The following is a 22,312-nucleotide window of genomic DNA, read 5'->3' as shown; positions in this document are numbered from 1 at the left end:
AGGTACCACCAAGAAACTCCACATAGTTGCACCATTTTACATTCCCACCGGCAGTGCATAAGGGCTCCCATTTCTCCACATCCTCACCAATGCTTGTTATTTTCTGGTTTTTGGTAATAGCCCTCCAAGTTGATGTGAGGTATTGCCCTTTTCTCTTCAACCTAGAACGGACTCACAGGTCAGGAGGGAAGGCAGAGGAGACAGAATCATTTCCAAATCAGCAAGAGAGGCAACATATTGAAAATCATTAGGGATTATGCTAAGTGAAATAAGTCAAGCAGAGAAAGACAATTATCACCTGGTTTCACTCATATGTGGAACATAAGGAATAGCACCAAGGACCATAGGGGAAGGGAGGGAAATCTGAATGTAAGAAATCAGAGAGGGAGACAAACCATGAGAGACTCTGGACTCTGGGAAACAAACTGAGGGTTACAGAAGGGGGGGGGAGTAGGGGATGGGGTAACTGGGTGATGGGTGTTGTGATGAGCACTGGATGTTATACGCAATCATTAAACACTACATCAAAATCTAATGATGTACTCTATGTCGGCTAACTGAACATAATAAAAAAAAGAGTATGTTTATCATGATGAGCACTGAGTAATGTGTAGATTTGTTGAATCATTATGTTGTACAACTGAAACTGGAATTTAATAAATAAAACAAATTTTTAAATAGAAAAAAAAGAAAGAAAATGGTGTTGTCAAGAACTGTGGTGTTTGGGATTCGGATTGGAGCCACCACCTATGTATGACATGCTATGGGTGACCTTGGGCCAATGGCTTAATTGTTCCTAGCTTCCATTTCCTCATCTACGAGATTGGGATAATAATAGTGACAGCCTCAAGGAGTTATCAAGTGATTAAAGGAAATAATTAATGTGCACACTCTTTGGCCACCTATCATGAGCCAAGCCATAGTAGTGAATGAGACAGATGGGGTCCCTTAGCTTCATGGATTGCAGAAAATATGCACTCTGGTTTAGCTCCTTTGGGTTTTAATGAGCATACACGCCATGAAGTGGAAAGAGTGCATTCAATGTCTCCTTTATGTACACCTTGATTAATGTCAGGTTAAGCCCTGATAGAATGTCCACACCCAGCTGTAGGTAACAGAAGTTCCCCTATGCCCTCTGCCGCCTGAGCCTGGAACCGGCAGGAACCACGAAGGACTCAAAATAATATACCTGCGCGGAATGGAAATACCAGCATCTGCAGATATTTGTATCAAAAATAAAGACATGCTGGCAACATTAGTATCTTTCAAATAGGAATATCATATTTTTAAATAATATTTTTTATTATATTACGTTAGTCACCATACAGTACATCCCAAGTTTTTGATGTAAAGTTCCATGATTCATTGCTTGCGTATAACACCCAGTGCACCATACAATACGTGCCCTCCTTAATACCCATCACCAGCCTATCCCATTCCCCCATCCCCTCCCCTCTGAAGCCCTCAGTTTGTTTCCCAGAGTCCATAGTCTCCCGTGGTTCATTCCCCCTTCTGTTTACCCCCCTTCTTCTCCCCTTTCTTCTCCTACCGATCTTCCTACTTCTTATGTTCCATAAATGAGTGAATATCATATTTTACACACACAAAAGATCATAAAATGTTATCATTACAAATTTATTTTTTATATTTTATTTTTTTGTTACTGATTTTATTTTTTTTTATGAAGTTCAGTCAGCTAACATATAGTACATTGTTAGTTTTTGATGTAATGTTTAATGATTCATCACTGTGTATAACACCCAGTGCTCATCACCACACATGCCCTCCTTAATACCCATCACCCAGTTACCCCATTCCCCCACCCTCTCCCTTCTGTACACCTCAGTTTGACTCCAATGAGTCCAGAGTCTCTCATGGTTTGTCTCCCTCTCTGATTTCTTACCATTCAGATTTCCCTCCCTTCCCCTACGGTCCTTGGTGCTATTACTTATATTCCACATATGAGTGAAACCATATGATAATTGTCTTATCTGCTTGACTTATTTTAGCCTAATACCCTCCCGTTCCATCCATGTGATGCAAATGGTAGGTATTCATCCTTTCTTATGGCTGAGTAATATTCCATTGTATATATGAACCACATATTCTTTATCTATTCATCTGTTGAAGGGCATCTTAGCTCCTTCCACAGTTTGGCTGTTGTGGACATTGCTGCTATGAACATTGGGATGCACTTGCCCTTTTTTTCACTACATCTGTATCTTTGGGGTAAATACCCAGTAGTGCAATTTCTGAGTCCGTAGGGTAGCTCTATTTTTAATGTCTTGGGGAACCTCCATATTGTTTTCCAGAGTGGCTGTACCAGCTTGCATTTCCACCAACAGTGTAAGAGGGTTTCCCTTTCTCCACATCCTTGACAACATTTGTTGTTCCCTCTCTTGTTAATTTTAGCCATTCTGACTGGTGTGAGGTGGTATCTCATTGTGGTTTTGATTTGTATCTTCTTCCATTCTGTTGGTTGTCTTTTGGTTTTGTCGACTGTTTCCTTTGCTGTGCAGAAGCCTTTTATCTTGATGAATCCCAATAGTTCATTTTTTGTCTTTGTTTCCCTTGCTTTTGGAGACATGTCTAGCCAGAAATTTCTGCAGCTCAGGTCAAATTTTGCTTTCTGTGTTCTCCCCTAGGATTTTGATGGATTCCTGTCTCACATTAAGGTCTTTCATCCATTTTGAGTCAATTTTTGTATATGGTGTAAGAGAATGATCCAGTTTCATTCTTCTGCATGTGGTGTCCAATTTTCCCCACACCATTTGTTGAAGATACTGTCCTTTTTCTATTGGATATTCTTTCCTGCTTTGTCGAAGTTTAGTTGACCATAGAGTTGAGCACTTTAACAATATTTGTTCCTCCAATCCATAAGCATGGAATGTTTTTCCATTTCTTTGCCTTCTTCAATTTCTTTCATGAGTGTTCTATAGTTTTCAGAGTACAGATCCTTTGCCTCTTTTGTTACATTTATTCCTAGGTATCCTATGGTTTTTGGTGTAATTGTACATGGAATCAATTCCTTAATTTGCTTTCTTCTGTCTCATTGTTAGTGTATAGATATGCAACTGAGTTCTCTGCATTGATTTTATATTCTGCCATGTTGCTGAATTCCTGTATGAGCTCTAGCAATTTTGGGCTGGAGTCTTTTGGGTTTTCCACATAGGGAATCAGGTCATCTGCAAAGAGTGAGAGTCTGACTTCTTCTTTGCCAATTTGGATGCATTTTATTTCTTTTTGTTGTGTGATTGCTGATGCGAGGACTTCTAGTATTATGTTGAATAACAGTGGTGAGAGTGGGCATCCCTGTCATGTTCCTGACCTTAGGGGAAAAGCTCTGTTTTTCCCATTGAGAATGATATTCACTGTGGGCTTTTCATAGATGGCTTTTATGATATTGAGGTATGTTCCCACTATCCCTACACTGTGAAGCGTTTCAATCATGAAAGGATGCTATATTTTGTCAAATGCTTTTTCTGCATCTATTGAGAGGGTCATATGGTTCTTGTCCTTTATTTTATTAATGTGATGTATCACGTTGGTTGAAACACCCTTGCATCCTAGGAATAAATACCACTTGGTTGTGGTGAATAATCCTTTTAATGTACCTTTGGTTCCTATTGGCTAGTATTTTGGTGAGAATTTTGGCAACCATGTTTATCAGAGATATTGGTCTGTAATTCTCCTTTTTGATGGGGTCTTTGTCTGGTTTTGGGATCAAGGTAATGCTGGCCTCATAGAACGAGTTTGGAAGTTTTCCATCCATTTCTATTTTTTGAAACAGCTTCAGAAGAATAGGTGTTCTTCTTTAAATGATTGGTAGAATTCCACTGGGAAGCCATCTAGTCCTGGACTCTTGTTTGTTGGGAGATTCTTGATTACTGTTTCATTTCCTTGCTGGTTATGGGTCTGTTCAGGTTTTCTATTTCTCCCTGTTTCAGTTTTGGTTGTTTATATGTCTCTAGGAATACATCCATTTTTTCCAGATTGCCTAATTTGTTGGCATATAGTTGCTCACACTATGTTCTTATAATTGTTTGTATTTTTTTGGTATTGGTTGTGATCTCTCCTCTTTTATTCATGATTTTATTTATTTGGGTCCTTTCTTTTTTCTTTTTGATAAGTCTGCCAGGGGTTTATCTATCTTTTTTTTAAATAATAATTTTTTATTATGTTATGTTAGTCACCATACAGTATATCCTTAGTTTTTGGTGTAGTGTTCCATGATTTGTTATTTGTGTATAACTCCCAGTGCACCATGCAATATGTGCCCTCCTTAATACCCATCACCGGCTTCAGAGGGGAGGGAGGTGGGGGACAGGGGTTTATCTATCTTATTAATTCTTTCAATGAACCATCTCCTGGTTTTACTGTTCTGTTCTACTGTTCTTTGGTTTCTTTTTCATTGATTTCTACTCTAATCTTTATTATTTCTCTTCTCCTGATGGGTTTAGGCTTTATTTGCTGTTCTTTCTCCAGGTCCTTTAGGTGTAAGGTTAAGTTGTGTATTTGAGACCTTTCTTGTTTCTTGAGAAAGACTTGTATTGCTATATACTTCCCTCTTAGTACTGCCTTTACTGCATCCCAAAGGTTTTGAACAGTTGTATTTTCATTTTCATTTATTTCCATTAATTTTAAAAATTCTTCTCTAATTTCCTGGTTGACTCATTCATTCTTTAGCAGGATGCTCTTTAGCCTCCAACTCTTTGAGTTCTTTCCAAATTTCCTCTTGTGATTGAGTTCCAGTTTCAAAGCACTATGATCTGAAAATATGCAGGGACTAATCTCAGTCTTTTTGTACTGGTTGAGACCTGGTTTGTGGCCCAGTATGTGATCTATTCTGGAGAATGTTCCATGTGCACTTGTGAAGAATGTATATTCTGTTGCTTTAGGATGGAATGCTCTGAATATACCTGTGAAGTGCATCTGTCCAGTGTATCATTCAAAGCCCTTGTTTCCTTGTTGATCTTCTGTTTAGATGATCTGTCCGATGCAGTGAGTGGGGTGTTAAAGTCCCCTACTATTGTATTATTATCAGTGTGTTTATTTAATTTCATTATTAATTGGTTTATATAATTGGCTACTCCCATGTTAGGGGCATAAATATTTACAATTGTTAGATCTTCTTGGATAGACCCTTTAATTATAATATAGTGTCCTTCCTCATCTCTTATCACGTCTTTGGTTTAAAATCTAATCTGTCTGATATAAGGATTGACATCCCAGTTTTGATATCCATTAGCATGATACATGGTTTTCCACCCCTCACTTTCAATCTGGAGGTATCTTTGGGTCTAAAATGAGTCTCCTACAGTCAGCATATCAATGGGTCTTGATTTTTTTAATCTAATCTGATACCCTATGTCTTTTGATTGGAGCATTTAGCCCATTTACATTCAGACTAACTATTGAAAGATATGAATTTAGTGACATTGTATTACCTGTACAGTCACTGTTTCTGTATATTGTCTCTGTTCCTTTCTGGTCTATGTTACTTTTGGGATATCTGTTCACTTAAATGATCCATTTCAATATTTCTAGTAGAGCAGGTTTAGTGACCACAAATTCTTTTAGTTTCTGTTTGTCCTGGAAACTTTTTATCTCTCCTTTATTTTGAATGACATCCTAGCTGGATAAAGTATTCTTGGCTACATATTATTCTCATTTAGCACACCCAAACTTATTTTTTTAAAAAAGAGGAAGTTAGGATATCTTTACCTCTATATAGATTGGGGTATATGTGCATATATATGTATATGTGTGTATATATATATGTTATATATGTATAATACATAAACATATATAGGGATATATAACTTATAATATGTATTTTATATAATGTATATGTACATATTATATATAATTTATAGACATAAAATTTCTAGATATGGAAACAGAGACTCAATGAGATAAAGATACTAACCCAAGGCCACACTTCCAACAAAGGACAAATTGTTCTTTTAAACCCAGGTCAGTCAACTAGGTCTGGCTCTTAACAGTACAGTGAGTACTTCTCAACCCAGAGAGTACATTAGAATCATTTGGGGAGATTTAAAATTACTGATGCTCAGGCCTCATCTCCAACTGGGACTTCTATCGCTATATTTTTACTGTTCCATATGATTCTAATGAGCATCAAGGCCAGGAACGACTTCACTGAGCAATGTGGAGAGATTAAGATGGCACTCCATGACCCTCACCCTAGTCTCCTAGAATCCAGGCCTTGGTGAAGTCCTTCCCATTAAGTGTGGGCTGGCCTGGCAACTAGCTTCTAAGCAATAGAATATGGCAAAGGTGATGAGCTGCTGTGTTTGTGATTATGTTGCATAAGGTAGTAACACCCATTTTGCTAACAGACACTTTCTTGCTGACTTTGATCAAACATGCTGCTCTACAGAGTGGCAAAGAACCGAGGGTGGCTTCCACCTTCCAGCCAGCAAGAAACCAAAGCCCTCAGTCAAATACCCCAAAAGGAACTGAATCCTGCCAACAACCATGTGAGCTTGGAAACAAATTCTCCCTGTTCAAGCCTACAGGTGAGACTCCAGCCCCAGCCAACACTTTGATTGCAGTCTTGGGAGACATCCCCAAGCAGAGTCCTCAGCTAAGCCGTGCCCTGACTCCTGACCCATGGAAACTATGAATTATAGATGTGCTGTTCATGATCACTTGTTGTGCAACAATTACTAACTAATACACTGACCTCGAGAGGATTTTTCTGAATCTCCAGGATTATAGATGTTGTATACTTTCTTCTCCTTGCTGATCTGTATTTCCTTGAATGCTTATAAGAAATAGATATCTCCAATCCAAAATTAAAGCCACACTTTTCTCTGTCATTATAGTACCTAATGAAATTGGTACATTATAGTACCTAATGAAATTGTACCAAACTTTTGACTGTGGGTCCATGTAGAAAAAAAATCAGGGGCACCTGGGTGGCGCAGTCGTTAAGCATCTGCCTTCGGCTCAGGGCATGATCCCGGTGTTCTAGGATCAAGCCCCACATCAGGCTTCTCTGCTAGGAGCCTGCTTCTTCCTCTCCCCCCCCCCCCCGCTTGTGTTCCCTATCTCGCCGGCTGTCTCTTTCTGTCAAATAAATAAATAAATAAAATCTTTAAAAAAAAATCAAATCCGTGAAATCCAAAATTTTACAAAGCAGTGCACACTGACAGTTTGTGTACTGGCTGAGAGAAGAATGTGCACTCAGACCTGGGTGGAGAGTCTGATTCTTGACTCTTACACCACGCATGAAGCCAGGAACTCATGCACTTTTTCTGGGCATCAGCCTCCTTATCATAAAATAGAGGTAATTACATCTGCACATCAGCACTAGTAGGAGCATTTTGTGAGATGATATTGCAAACTCGCTACAACAGACGCAACACACAAGGGAGCTGTGCTTACCAGTGTTGTGATTTCTTACCCATAAAAGGCCCTTCCACCTTCTGTGTTATTTTCCTATTTCTGGATGCAGCTACAAGGACAGCCTTCTCCACAGTCTGCAGGTAGATTGTCACTAGCCCTGCTTTCTCTTCGTGCTTTCCAGTGGGTAATTGGGAAGTGAGGTTTGTGAGAAAACGGTAAGAGTCTCCAATTTCCTGTTAGAAACAAAGCTTGTTAGGTGAATGGTAGGCTTTGCAAGGTCAAAGTCCTTTAATCAAACAAATTTGGGCTTGTGTTTTGGCCAAATAAATTTACCAATAGCCCTGAGTCTTTGACCCAGCACTGTAAAAGCAAAAGCATGCTGGTTTAATACTTATTCCATAATAAAACTGTTTTCCTTCATGTAGACTTTTGTGGTGCATTTTTATTTTTATTTTGCCATGTGATAACTTCAAAATTAAATTTGACAAGAATCACAAAAAAGGAGGTATTTACTCTCATTGACAGAGGTTTGAGGGAACTTAAAGCTTTTTTGGGACCATCCCACACCCCTCTATGCACAGACTACAAAGGACCCGTGTGAAATGAGATTCTCCTGAATTGGCAAACTCTGGTTGAGCCCAGTTCTGAGAATCTTCACATGCCTCATATCATAAGAAGGGAAGTCTCAGTAGACTCAGTTCCTTAACATGTCTTTCAATACCTTCCAGTATTATCGTAGTTTTTGGTTTTGATTTAGTTAAGTATCCATCTACATTGGTCAAAGATTCCAATGTTGTAGTTATGTAGATGAGTAAGTCATGACACCTCATATATGGCATGATGGCTCTAGTTAAGAATACCATATAATATGCTGTACATTTGCTAAGAAATTTCAGGTACTCTCACCACACACACACACACACACACACACACACACACACAGGTAAATGTGAAGAAACATATGTTAATTAGCTTGACTGTAGTAATCATTTCATTATGTATATGTATATCAAAATATCATGATGTACTCCCTGGATATATAAAATTCTTACTAATAGACATTTTAAAAACCTCATAGAGATGAGATTTTTAGAGCAGTTTTAAGGCAGTGAAACTATTCTGTTTGATAATATAACAGTGGATACACATCATTATACAAAAGTCACAGAATGGACAGCATCAAGAGTGATGCCTAATGTCAGCTATGGCCTTTGGGTGACATTGACAAGGCATTGTAGGTTCACAAAAGTACCATCTGGTACCAGATAGCAGGGGAAGCTGTGCATGTGTAGGGGTGGGGATATATGGGAACTCTGTTTCTGCTCAGCATTGTTGTGAACTTTAAACTGCTCTAGAAAACAAAGCCTACTAAAAGGGGGCTGGCAATAGAGACAGCATCCACCTGCACCTGGAGCCAAAGGAAAGGAGCTCAGACCTGCAGGGACAGAGCAGTGTTTCCCTCTCCACAGCTGCGGGACAGCTTTGCAAAACGGGCGCAGATCTGTCTGCTGTTGTCCTGAGGACTCTTCAAATTTAACTATGAGAAAAGAAGAAAAGGAGGATTTGTTATTTTTCCTTTTAATCAGCTCAGGCTGGCTGTCTAGTGGTTTTTATAGATGAGCCCCAAACACATACTTAATTTTTTCCCTAAATTTTAAAATTTAAATTCATTTAATTTGCATATATTATTGGTTTCAGAGGTAAAGGTCAGTGATTCATCAGTCTTATATAATACCCAGTGTTCATTACATCACGGGCCCTCCTTAATGCCTGTCACCCAGTTACCCCATATCCCCCACCCCTCTCCCCTCCAGCAGCCCTCAGTTTGTTTCTCATGATTAAGAGTCTCTTATGGTTTGTCTCCCTCTCTGATTTCATCTTCTTTTATTTTTTCCTCTCTTTTCCTATGATCCCCTGTTTTGCCAAACACATACTTTAAAACTGGTCACCAAAACACAGCTTTGGCACCAACTAGCCATGTGACCTTGAAAAAGTCAGTTAAATCTCTCTGGGCCTCAGGGTCCTTAATTAAAAGCAAAGGAGTTCAGAATATATGATCTTTACGTTTTCTTTAGGCACTAAAAGTCTTTGATTAATTATATTGAGGGACCAACTATGCACACTGGCCAATCCAGCCAAGAATATGTCTTGCCAGCCCTTTCTGGCTTGCCAGGTCTCTGTGGACAGGTCTGACGTTATTCTGATGTTCCTCCCTGCATACTTAGGAAATCTCTCCCCACTAGATTTTCAGGATGTCTTCCTCAGTTCTAGGAAGACATATTTTTTTTTCTTTAACAATTTCATTGAGATATAATTCATCCATAGGACTCATCCATCTAAAGTATATAATTCAGCCGTGGACCCAGGCTGCCCACCCCCATCACCACCACTGCTGCCTCCCCGGACCCAGTACCACTCATGGTTTTAGAAGCCCAAAGGGCAGAGACAAGCGGTGCCCTGACTTGACCACTGAGAGGGTCTCTGGTGATGGTTTTCAGGGGTGCTTACAGAAAGAGACACTGTGTTTTCTGGAGGGTTCAGAGAAGAGCAGATTGTGATTTCTCTGCCCTCGGGCAGAGGTCCGGGTATGGACATTTTCCTTTGCTCTGACCCTCCGAAAAGGCCAAAAAGCCACCAGAGTACAAAAGCCCCAAAACCCGGTTTCCATGGAGCCCCTGATAGAGGGCTGGGCAACTCCAGCCAAGCAGGGTTACCTGAAAAATGGTGCGACAGGCCCCTCCCCCAGAAGACAAGCTGGAAGAACAAGAGGAAGATGACCCTAGGGTCCCCATAAAACCATAAAAACCCCAACACCAGGAGAAAATAATATATTGAGCTCCAGGTGTTGCCTGACAGCTTGTGTATTTCTCAGATACAACTTTTTTTTCCCTTTTTATTCTTTCTCATGTTCCTTCGGTTTATTTTTTTTACCTTTTCCTCATTTCAACTAGATGTTTAATATAACATATTTCATAGTAGCTTTTTAACTTGTACTTTTTCACACACACACACATACACACACACACATATATATGTATATATATATTAATAGATATAAGCTTCAATGTAGTCATTTTTTCCCTATTCAATAATACCTTTATATGTTTACCAGTTGTGTTTTCCCTGTAACTCTGGCAAGTAGTGTCCTCTAACAAAGAGAACAAAATACACCCAGGAAGTACTGAAACACCCTATCTTGCCCACATTAAGAAATTATAGCCCCCTCCCCTCACCTCCACCTTTTAAAAAATTTTTAATCTTTAATTAAAAAAATTTTTTTTTATTTCATGAATTTTATTCTTGAGTTTCATTTTGGCTTTTTTTTTTCCAGTGGTGGCTTCTGACCACTCCAATTTTCCCAGGGTGCATCTTGTCTGGATTGTGGTTGATATTTTGGACTCTGTACATTCCCTCAACCACCCCTCAACAGAATGACTAGGAGGAGGAACTCCCAACAAAGAAAAGAAGAAGAGACAATGGCCTCTCCCACAGACCTAATGGATATGGATATAAGCAAGATATCAGGGATAGACTTCAGGGTAGCAGTTATGAAGTCAATAGCTAGGTTTGAGAAAACCATTAGCGGCAACATAGAATCTCTAAAGGCAGAAATGAGAGCCAATCAGGCTGAACTTAAAAATGTTATGAATGAGATGCAGTCTAAACTGGATACTCTAACAACTAGAGTAAATGAGGCAGAAGAAAGAATCAGTGATCTAGAAGATAAACTGATAGGAAGGAACAGGAGGAGGCCTAGGACAAACATTTTAAAATCCACGAGAGATTAGAGAGATTAACAATGCCATGAAATGTTCCAGTGTCAGAATTATTGGGATCCCTGAGAGGGTGGGGAGAGAGGATTAGAAGGTAATTTCAGCAAATCGTAGCTGAGAACTTCCCTAATCTGGGGAATGAAACAAGCATTCATGTCCAAGAGGCAGAGAGGACCCCTCCCAAGATCAAGGAGAACAGACCAATGCCTGGGCATGTAACAGTAAAACTCACAAATCCTAGAAGCGAGGAAGACATCCTGAGAACAGCAAGGGAGGAGAGATTTCCTACGTATGCAGGGAGGAATGTCAGAATAACATCAGACCTGTCTGCAGAGACCTGGCAAGCCAGAAAGGGCTGGCAAGACATATTCAGGGTACTAAATGAGAAAAACATGCAGCCAAGAATACTCTATCCAGCAAGGCTGTCATTCAGAACAGATGGAGAGATAAAGAGCTTCCATGACTGGCAGAAACTGAAAGAATATGTGATCACCAAGCCAGCCCTGCAAGAAACGCTAAGTGTGGTTCTATAAAAGAAGACCCCAAGAGTAATATAGACCAGAAATTTACAGAGACAATCCATAGAAACAGGGACTGTATAGACAATAGAATGGCAATAAATACATATCTTTCAGTAGTAATCTCAACGTGAACAGCCTAAATGCTCCCATGAAATGGCATAGGGTTGCAGATTGGATACAAAGACAGGACCCATCCATATGCTGTCTATAAGAGACTCATTTTTAACATAAAGACACCTCCAGACTGAAAGTGAGGGGATGCAGAACTATTTACCATGCCAGTGGACCTCAAAAGAAAGCTGGGGTAGCAAATCTTATATCAGACAAATTAGAATTTAAACCAAAGACTGTAATAAGAGAGCCAGAGGGACACTGTATCATTCTTAGAGGGTCTATCCTACAAGAAAATCTAACAATTATAAATATCTATGCCCCTAACATGAGAGCAGCCAACTACATAAGCTGGCTGTTAACCAAAATAAGAATCAGATCGAAAATAATACATTAATAGTAGAAAATTTTAACACTCCACCCTTAGCATTGAACAGATCATCTAAACAGGAGATCAACAAAGAAACAAGAGCTTTGAATGACACATTGGGCCAGATGGACTTCGAAGATATATACAGAACATTCCACCCTATAACAACAGAATACTCATTCTTCTTGAATGCACACAGAACTTTCTCCAAAATAGATCACATACTGGGTCACAAATCAGGTCTCAGCCAATGCCAAAAGACTGAGATTATTCCCTGCATGTTATCAGACCACAATGCCTTGAAACTGGAACTCAATTACATGAAAAAATTTGGAAGGAATTCAAACACTTGGAAGTTAAAGAGCATCCTGCTAGAGAATGATTGGATCAACCAGGAAATTAAAGAAGAGCTTAAACAATTCATGGAAACTAATGAGAATGAAAGCACTTCAGTCCAAAACCTATGAGATATTGCAGATGTGGTCCTAAGAGGGAAATACACAGCCATCCAAGCTTCTCTCAGAAAATTATGGACTATGGGAAACGAAGTGAGGGTTTCAGGGTGGGGGGTGGGTGAATGGGTTAGCCCAGTGATGGGTATTAAGGAGGGCACATATTGCATGGAACACTCGGTGTTATATGCAAATAATGAATCATGGAACACTACATCAAAAATTAATGATGTACTGTATGGTGACTAACATAACATAATAAAAGAAAAAGAAAAGAAAAGAAAATTAGAAAAATCCCAAATGCACAAGCTAATCTTATACTTAAAGGAGAAGGAGAAAAAATAGCAAATAAAACCTAAACCAGGCAGGAGAAGAGAAATAATAGAGATTAGAGCAGAGATAAATGAAATAGAAACCAGAAAAAGAGTAGAACAGATCAATGAAACTAGGAGCTGGTTCTTTGAAAGAATTAATAAGATTTTTTTTCAAAAACAGATTTATTGAGATATAGTTCACATTCCATACAATTCACCCATTGAATTGTACAATTCAATGGTTTTTAGTATAATCACAGATATGTGTGATCATAACCACAGTCAATTTTAGAATAATTAATAAGATTGATAAACCTCTGGCCAAACTTATCCAAAAGAAAAGAGAAAGGACCCAAATTAATAAAAATCATGAATGAAAGGGGAGAGATCATGACTAACACCAAGGAAAATAGAAAAAGTTATTAGAAATTATTACCAGCAACTATATGCCAACAAATTAAGCAACCTGGAAGAAATGGATGCTTTCCTGGAAACTTACAAATTACCAACACTGAAACAGGAAGAAATAGATAATCGGAATAGATCAATACCCAGTAACAAAATTGAAGCAGTAATCAAAACCTCCCAAAAAACAAAAGTCTAGGGCCTGATTGCTTCCCAGGGGAATTCTACTAAATTTAAAGAAGAAATAATAACTATTCTCCTGGAGATGTTTCAAAAAATAGAAACAGAAGGAAAACTTCCAAACTTGTTCTATGAGGCCAGCATTCCTCTGATCCCAAAACCAGGCAAAAACCACATCAAAAAGGAGAATCACAGACCAATATCCCTGATGAACATGGATGGCAAAACACTCAACAAGATCCTAGCTAATAGGATCCAACAGAACATTAAAAGGATTATTCACCACACCAACTGGGATTTATTCCTGGGATGCAAGGGTTGTTCAACTTTTGCAAATCAATCAATGTGATAGAGCACATTAACAAAAGAAAAGACAAGAACCATATGATCCCCTCAATTGATGCAGAAAAAAGCATTTGAAAAAATACAACATCCATTCCTGATTAAAACTCTTCAAAGTATAGGGATAGAAGGAACGTTCCTCAGTATCATAAAAACCATCTATGAAAAGCCCACGTTGAATATCATTCTCAATGGGGAAAAGCTGAAAGCCTTTCCCTTAAGGTCAGGAACACGACAGGGTGCCCACTCTTACTACTATACTTCAACATAGTACTAGAACTCCTAGCCTCAGCAATCACACAACAAAAAGAAATAAAAGGCATTCAAATTGGCAAAGAAGAAGTCAAACTCTCTCTGTTCACAGATCACATGATACTTTATGTGGAAAACCCAAAGACTCCACCCCCAAATTAGTAGAACTCATACAGCAATTCAGTAATGTGGCAGAATATAAAATCAATGCATAGAAAACAATTGGTTTTCTATACACTAACAATATAACTGTAGAAAGAAAAAAATAAGGAATTGATTCCATTCACAAAAGCAACAAAAACTATAAGATACCTAGGAATAAGCCTAACCAAAGAGGTAAAGGATCTGTACTCTAGAAACTACAGAACACTTATGAAAGAAATTGAGGAAGAAACAAAAAGATGGAACAACGTTCCATGCTCATTGATTGGAAGAACAAACATTGTTACAATGTCTATCCTTCCCAGAGCAATTTACACTTTAAATGTCATCCCTATTAAAATACCATTGGCATTTTTCAAGGAGCTGGAACAAACAATCCTAAAATTTGTATGTAACCAGAAAAGACCCTGAATTGCCAAGGGAATGATGAAAAAGAAAAACAAAGCTGGGAGCATCATATCAGCTGACTTTAAGCTATATTACAAAGCTGTGAACACCAAAACAGCATGGTATTGGCACAAAAACAGACACATAGAGCAATGGAACAGAATAGAGAGCCCAGAAATGGACCCTCAACTCTGTGGTCAACTAATCTTTGGCAAATCAGGAAAAAATATCCAGTGGGAATAAAGACAGTCTCTTCGATAAGTGGTGCTGGGAAAATCGGACAGCTACATATAGAAGAATAAAACTGGGCCATTCCCTTACACCATACACAAAGATAAACCATGAGAGACTATGGACTCTGGGAAACAAACTGAGGGCGTCAGAGGGGAGGGGGGTGGGGTAGTGGGATAGGCTGGTGATGGGTATTAAGGAGGGCACATATTGCATGGTGCACTGGGTGTTATACGCAAGTAATGAATCATGGAACTTTACATAAAAAACTAGGGATGTACCATATGGTGACTAACATAATATAATAAAAATATTATTAAAAAAAAGATAAACTCAAAATGGACGAAAGGCTTCAATGTGAGACAGGAATCCATCAAAATCCTAGAGAAGAACATAGGCAGTAAACTCTTCGACATCATCCACAGTAAGTTCTTTCAAGACACATCTCCAAAGGCAAGGGAAACAAAAGCAAAAATGAACTTTTGGGACTTCATCAACATAAAAAGCTTCTGCACAGCAAAGGAAACAGTCAACAAAACTAAGAGGCAGCCCACGGAATGGGAGAAAATATTTGCAAATGACATTACAGATAAAGGGCTGATATCCAAGATCATAAAGAACTTCTCAAACTCAACACTCAAAAAACAAATAACCCAGTCAAGAAATGGGCAGAAGACATGAACAGACACTTCTCCAAAGAAGACATACAAATGGCCAACAGACACATGAAAAAAGTGCTCAACATCATTAGTCAACAGGGAAATACAAATCAAGACCACAATGAGGTGCCACCGTACACCAGTTAGAATGGCAAAAATTAACAAAACAGAAAACAACAAACATTGGAGAGGATATGGAGAAAGGGGAACCCTCTTACATTGTTGGTGGGAATGCAAGCTGGTACAGCCACTCCGGAAAATAGTATGGTGGTTCCTCAAGTTGTTAAAAATAGAGCTACCCTCTGACCCAGCAAATGCACTACTGGGTATTTACCCCAAAGATACAGATATAGTGAAAAGAAGGGGCATGTTCTTAGCAGCAATGTCCACAATAGCCAAACTGTGGAAGAAGCCGAGATGCCCTTCAACAGATGAATGGATAAAGAAGATGTGGTTCATATATACAATGGACTATTACTCAGCCATCAGAAAGGATGATTACCCGCCATTTGCATCGACATAGATGGAACTGGAGGGATTATGCTAAGTGAAGTAAGTCAAGCAGAGAAAGACAATTATCATATGGTTTCACTCATATGTGGAATATAAGTAATAGCACCGAGGACCATAGGGGAAGGGAGGGAAATCTGAAGGGGTGAGAAATCAGAGAGGGAGATGAACCATGAGAGACTATGGACCCCGGGAAATAAACTGAGGGTCTCAGAGGGAGGGGGAGGGGGGAGGCGGTAACAGGGTGATGGGTATTAAGGAGGGCACGTGTTTGGATGTAACTAATGAATCATTGAACGCTACATCAAAAACTAATGACGTACTATACAGTGGCTAACTGAGCATAACAAAAAAAAAATAAACCACATGATTATGTGCAAAAAAGAAAAAGAATACAAAAACACTAATTTGAAAGGATGTAGGCACCCCTATGTTTATTGCAGCATTATTTCCAATAGCCAAGTTATGGAAGCAGCCCAAGTGTACATTGACAAATGAATAGGTAAAGAAGATGTGGTGTGTGTATATATATATAAACCTATATATAGGTATATACATATGTATATGTAAATATATGTAGATATACATATATACGTATGCATATATATGCATACACACACACACACACACACATATATATTCAGCCATAAAAAGAATGAAATCTTACCATTTGGAATGACATGGATGGAGCTAAAGAGTATAATACTGAGCAAAATAAGTCAGTCAGAGAAAGACAAATGCCATATAATTTCACTCATATGGAATTTAAGAAACGAAACAAAGGGGGAAAATTAGAGACGAACCAAGAAACAAACTTAAATATAGAGAACAGACTGATGGTTACCAGGGGGAAGGATGGGGAAAATGGGGGATGGGGATTGAGTGCATTTGTTGTGATGAGCACTGAGTACTATATAGAATTGGTGAATCACTATATTATGCGCCTGAAACTAATATAACACTGTATGTTAACTATACTGAAGTTAGAATAAAAAACATAATAAAAATAAAAAAATTAAAAAAATAACTGTATAATTCAATGGCTTTTAGCGTAGTTACAGATTTGTACAACCATCACCACAATCAATTTTAGAGCATTTTCAACACCCTCCCCTAAAATCTGCATTCCTGAGCAATCACCCCCAGTCTCCCCATCCACCCACCCCCTAGTCCCTGGCAACCACTAGTCTACTTTCTGTGTCTCGGGACTTGCCTATCTGGACACGTCATGTACATGGAATCACACTCTCTGTGACCTTTTGTGTCTGGCTTCTTTCATTGAGCATCTTGTGTTCAATGTCCATCCACGATTGTAGCATGTGTCAATGCTTCATTCCTTTTTATGGCTGAGGAATAGCGCAGTGTATGGATGGATCACATTTCTTATGAGTTCATGGGCATGTTAGTCATTTCCACTTTCTGGCTCTTGTGAATAATTTCACTGTGAACACTGGTGTACAAGTCTTTGTGTTGATATATATTTTCAATTTTCTTGGGTATATACCTAGCAGTGGAATTGCTGAGAATATGATAATTCTATGTTTAACTGTTTGAGGAGCTGCTGGGCTCTTTTTTTATTCATAATAATATTTTATTATATTATGTTATTCACCATATGGTACATCCCTGGTTTTTTATGTAAAGTTCGATGATTCATTGGTTGTGTATAACACGGGCTCTTTACCAAAGCAGCTCCATGGCTTTCCTTTCCCGTCAGCACCAAAGAGTTTTCTGCTTACTCTGCATCCTCACACCTTGATGACAGTCTTGTTAGATACCCTGCATTAACATATGCAGCAAAGCACTCCCTGGATTCCTAACCCATAGGACTTTGGAGACAATAAATGTTGTTCAAGTCACTAAGTTCTGGGGTCACTTGTTACATGGCAATATATATTGAATACACCTGCACATTATGGTGAGGTACCCCTCCCTAGATCACCCCTCTCTATTCTGAGGATAGTCTCCTGAACACTTGTGAAAGCAGAGTGCAAACCCATGAAGTGGTGAACCCAACCTGATTCTGACAGTTCTGGAAAGCTGGATCACTATTGTCGATGTTAGAGCAGGTCACATGGTTGATTTCTAGGACAGAAAAGAGATAAGGTGGGTTAACAACATAGGTTCATCACAGGAAAGAAGGTGCCATGTCTACTTTATTTATTTATTTTTTATGTTAAATACAATTTAATCTTTCTTTGATAAATCACAAAGTTCTTTGGTATACGCAGAATCATCATGGTGTACTTAAGAAATATAGAAAAAATGATTTTGTAAATTTTTAATACATGTATGTTCATTTTATATGAAATAATTGTATATTTAATTAGAAAAAAATGAAAAAGGTCAAGGGTAAATTTTTAGGAAAAACATTACAAGTACATGAATGGCAGACATAATCAATTGATAGCTTCTTATATGTCTTTTTGTTTTGAATATGTGTTTGTATATAAAGTAAAGACCATTCTCCTGAGGTACAAATTCTGATAGGTCATCAACTTTTTTTTTGTTTTATTCTTATTTATTTATTTATTTAAATATTCTATTTCTTTTTTTATAATAATTTTTTATTATGTTATGTTAGTCACCATTCAGTATATCCTTAGTTTTTGATGTAATGTTCCATGATTCATTATTTGCGTATAACACCCAGTGCACCATGCAATATGTGCCCTCCTTAATACCCATCACCGGCCTATCCCAATCCCCCAACCCCCTCCCCTCTGAAGCCCTCAGTTTGTTTCCCAGAGTCCACAGTCTCTCATAGTTCATTCCCCCTTCCGTTTACCCCCCTTCATTCTTCCCATCCTTCTCCTACCAATCTCCCTGCTATTTCTTATGTTCCATAAATGAGTGAAACCATATGATAATTGTCTTTCTCTGCTTGACTTATTTCACTTAGCATAATCTCCTCCAGTCCTGTCCATGTTGCTGCAAATGTTGGGTAATCGTTCTTTCTGATGGCTGAGTAATATTCCATTGTATATATGGACCACATCTTCTTAATCCAGTCATCTAGAGAAGGGAATCTTGGCTCCTTTCACAATTTAGCTATTGTGGACAATGCTGCTATGAACATTGGGGTGCAATGGCCCTTCTCTTCACTATGTCTGTATCTTTGGGGTAAATACCCAGTAGTGCAATTGCTGGATCATAGGGTAGCTCAATTTTTAACTTTTTAAGGGACCTCCACACTGTTTTCCAGAGTGGCTGTACCAACTTGCATTCCCACCAACAGTGTAAGAGAGATCCCCTTTCTCCACATCCTCTCCAACATTTGTTGTTTCCCGCCTTGTCAATTTTTGCCATTCTAACTGGCATAAGGTGGTATCTCAGTGTGGTTTTGATTTGAATTTCCCTGATGGCTAATGATTTTGAACATTTTTTCATGTGTCTGTTAGCCATTTGTATGTCTTCATTGGAAAAGTGTCTGTTCATATCTTCTGCCCATCTTTTGATTTGATTATTTGTTTCTCGTGTATTGAGTTTGAGAAGTTCTTTGTAGATCTTGGATACCAGTCTTTTATCTGTAGTGTCATTTGCAAATATCTTCTCCCATTCTGTGGGCTGCTTCTTAGTTTTTTTGACTGTTTCCTTGGCTGTGCAGAAGCTTTTTATCTTGATGAAGTCTCATAAGTTCATTTTTTCTTTTGTTTCTCTTGCCTTTGGAGATGTGTCATGAAAAAAGTTGCTGTGGCCGATGTCAAAGAGGTTATAGCCTATGTTTTCCTCTATGATTTTGATGGATTCCTGTTACATTGCGGTCTTTCATCCATTTGGAGTTCATGAGAGACTCTTAACTATTAGAAACTAACTGAGGATTGCTGGAGGGGAGGAGAGTGGGGGGATGGGGTACTGGGTGATGGGCATTAAGGCAGGCACATGATGTGATGAGCACTGGGTGTTATATGTAACTGATGAATTGTTGAACTCTACATCTGAAACTAATGGTGTACTATATGTTGGCTTATGGAATTCAAATAAAATAAAATATAGGTTTCATTGTATAATTTCTGTTTTACAAATGGTGTTATGGGTATGCACGTGTTAGCGTTAGGAGATTGTAGGCATGGTCATCCATATGTGAGAATCCCATGAAAACATCCACGTGCCGTGCCAAGGTTGTAAAAGCCCCTGAACATGCCTCAATCAAGAACGAAATCATAAACTCAGACCATGGTAAGTTTACAAGCTAACTGGAATTTCCCCCCGAGAATGCCTGAGAAATTACTGACTCACAACAAAACGTTGGGTGGTTTTAGTCCCCGCTCACGGTAATGTACGATTCTAGCGTAATGTGACTTTGTCACTGGTTCTTCGATGTGGGGGTGGGGCAAGGCCGCCCTGTGCACTGTGGGAGGTTGAGCAGCAGCACTAACTTCTCCCAGTAGATGCCAGTAGCACCCCCAGTTATGACCATCAAAACTGTCTCCAGACACAGCCATGTGTCCCCTAGGGGACAGAACCACCCCCAGGTAACAGAGGGCAGGGCCCAGGCTTTGCCTTGAGAAGAACTGAGTTTGTGTTTTGATTCTGCTGTGTACTCTCTGAGTGACTTTGAGCAAATTTCTTAACCTCTTTGAGCCTTAGTTTCCTCACCAGTAAAATAAGAATCATGATAATCATGTCTATTTCATGGCTGCTATGAGCTTTGGATGAATTAATGCATACAAAGTATTTAATACATTTCTGGGCACACAGTAATAAACAATCAGTAAATGGTAGCTATTTTTTCTACAGTGGACTCGTACGGTGGACTGGTTTGGCATAAGTGATCAGCAGACAGAGCAAGAAGTGAGTGTGAATAGTACTGGTGAATCCAGCCCACTGTTGAGATGGCCCCAGGGTGAGCCAGGATGGGAGGCCAGCCACAGCTGGACGGTCAGCCCTCCTGGGTTCTGTCTTGCCTTGCACTGTGTGATTGTCTAGCCCAGGGTTCTCAGCCTCACTGAGAATAAGATTTTTCATTCAAAAGAGCTAGTTAAGAATGCACATGTAACTCCCCTTTCTTTACTTAACCCCTGTGGGCAAAAAAGAACAAATAAGAACTGTTAAAATAAAAACAAATGCAGAATAGTCCCTGAAATCCTGAAGAGTGCCATCAACAGACCAGAAAGTTCTAAGGAATTTCTGTAAGATATGGTGCAAATGAGCCTGAGTGCTAAGAGAAACCAGAATGGGAAGAACTCTGAAAACCACAGGCACCAGACGTCTCCTACCGACCTACACGGGAAGCTTGTCAATGGAGAGCTGCACAGAGATCCACACTCCAAGTCAGCAGGAGCTGAAAGTAGGAGTGGCCAACTGGGGACGCCACTTCCAACTTGACATTTCATGTCACCAAACTGTACCACCTGCCATGTGGATAAAGCAGATAAAGGTAGCTGCTTTAATGAAGCAGAGGGTTTGTTTCAGGGTGCTGATGCCAAAAGCAAGTAGCACATAGCCTGGTGAAACTGACTCTCACCCAGGACATCTCTAATTCCAGAGTCAGAGGGGCCTATGATCTGCTTACCCCTTCCCTAGTCCATAACCTAAAAGAAACCTACCTGCCTGGTATTCTGTTCCTATCTGGTTTTTGTACATGGATCAGTGGTCATCCTTTTCTATCACTGAAAGTCCACAATGCCAAGAAAACCTGCACCAGGCAATGTATTAAGTAGCCTTAATAAGTATGGAGGCACAGCCATGGACCCCATGACATTGAAGAAATGTTTTAAGCCAGCTTGAAGGAAAAGCAAGACAGGAAACAGTGACAGCAAAGTGTACTGGACCCAGTTTATGGCCAACGTCACTTTTGCTCACTCACATCTCCCAACTCCCCTGAGACACCTCAGGTGCCTTGTCTCCTAATAGCACAGACTGACTTGACCTCCCCCAGCTGAGGTTCCTCTAGTGTGGTGGGCATCATAGCAGCTCCAACACCCAGATCTGAACTCATCATCCACATGGAGGCTCTGGGATCTCCCACCTGGACTCAGATGAACTCATCTGCTGTGGGATGCAGTGTCTGCTTTACCCAGACAGGCAAATCAACCCAGAAGTCAGGGAAAGTCCAATGAGGCAAAGCTTGCCCAAGGGGAGAGACAACATGAGAAGGAGCTGGCCTCTCTCTTTTTCTCCCTCTCTCCTCCTGCCAAGGGACTGCCCCAAAACAGTTATAAGTGGCCTTTCTGGAAAGTCTTGCATGGCCACACCACCATCTGCATTGTCTTACAAGGCAGTATCCAGCACAGGAATGCACGATCTCGAATTTGCTCTCCCTCCTT

At 39.4% G+C, this 22,312-nt stretch overlaps 1 protein-coding gene across 1 annotated transcript in view; it reads right to left on the bottom strand.

Annotated features, from left to right (window-relative positions):
* The window catches only part of LOC113242672 (putative adhesion G protein-coupled receptor E4P), a 49,634-nt gene extending 28,005 nt beyond the window's left edge, over positions 1-21,629 (bottom strand). Inside the window, exons 1-4 of the mRNA XM_057311250.1 lie at positions 21,593-21,629; positions 18,061-18,128; positions 8,810-8,911; positions 7,433-7,607 (exon numbers count right to left, since the gene is read on the bottom strand). Of these exons, the coding sequence (XP_057167233.1) occupies positions 7,433-7,607; positions 8,810-8,911; positions 18,061-18,128; positions 21,593-21,629 (382 nt within the window). The remainder of the gene's footprint in view (positions 1-7,432; positions 7,608-8,809; positions 8,912-18,060; positions 18,129-21,592) is intronic.
* Positions 21,630-22,312: the final 683 nt, after the last annotated feature.

This window comes from Ursus arctos, unplaced genomic scaffold, assembly GCF_023065955.2.
Source record: "Ursus arctos isolate Adak ecotype North America unplaced genomic scaffold, UrsArc2.0 scaffold_14, whole genome shotgun sequence".
Taxonomy (NCBI): domain Eukaryota; kingdom Metazoa; phylum Chordata; class Mammalia; order Carnivora; family Ursidae; genus Ursus; species Ursus arctos.
This window is presented reverse-complemented; position numbering and strand designations above follow the sequence as displayed.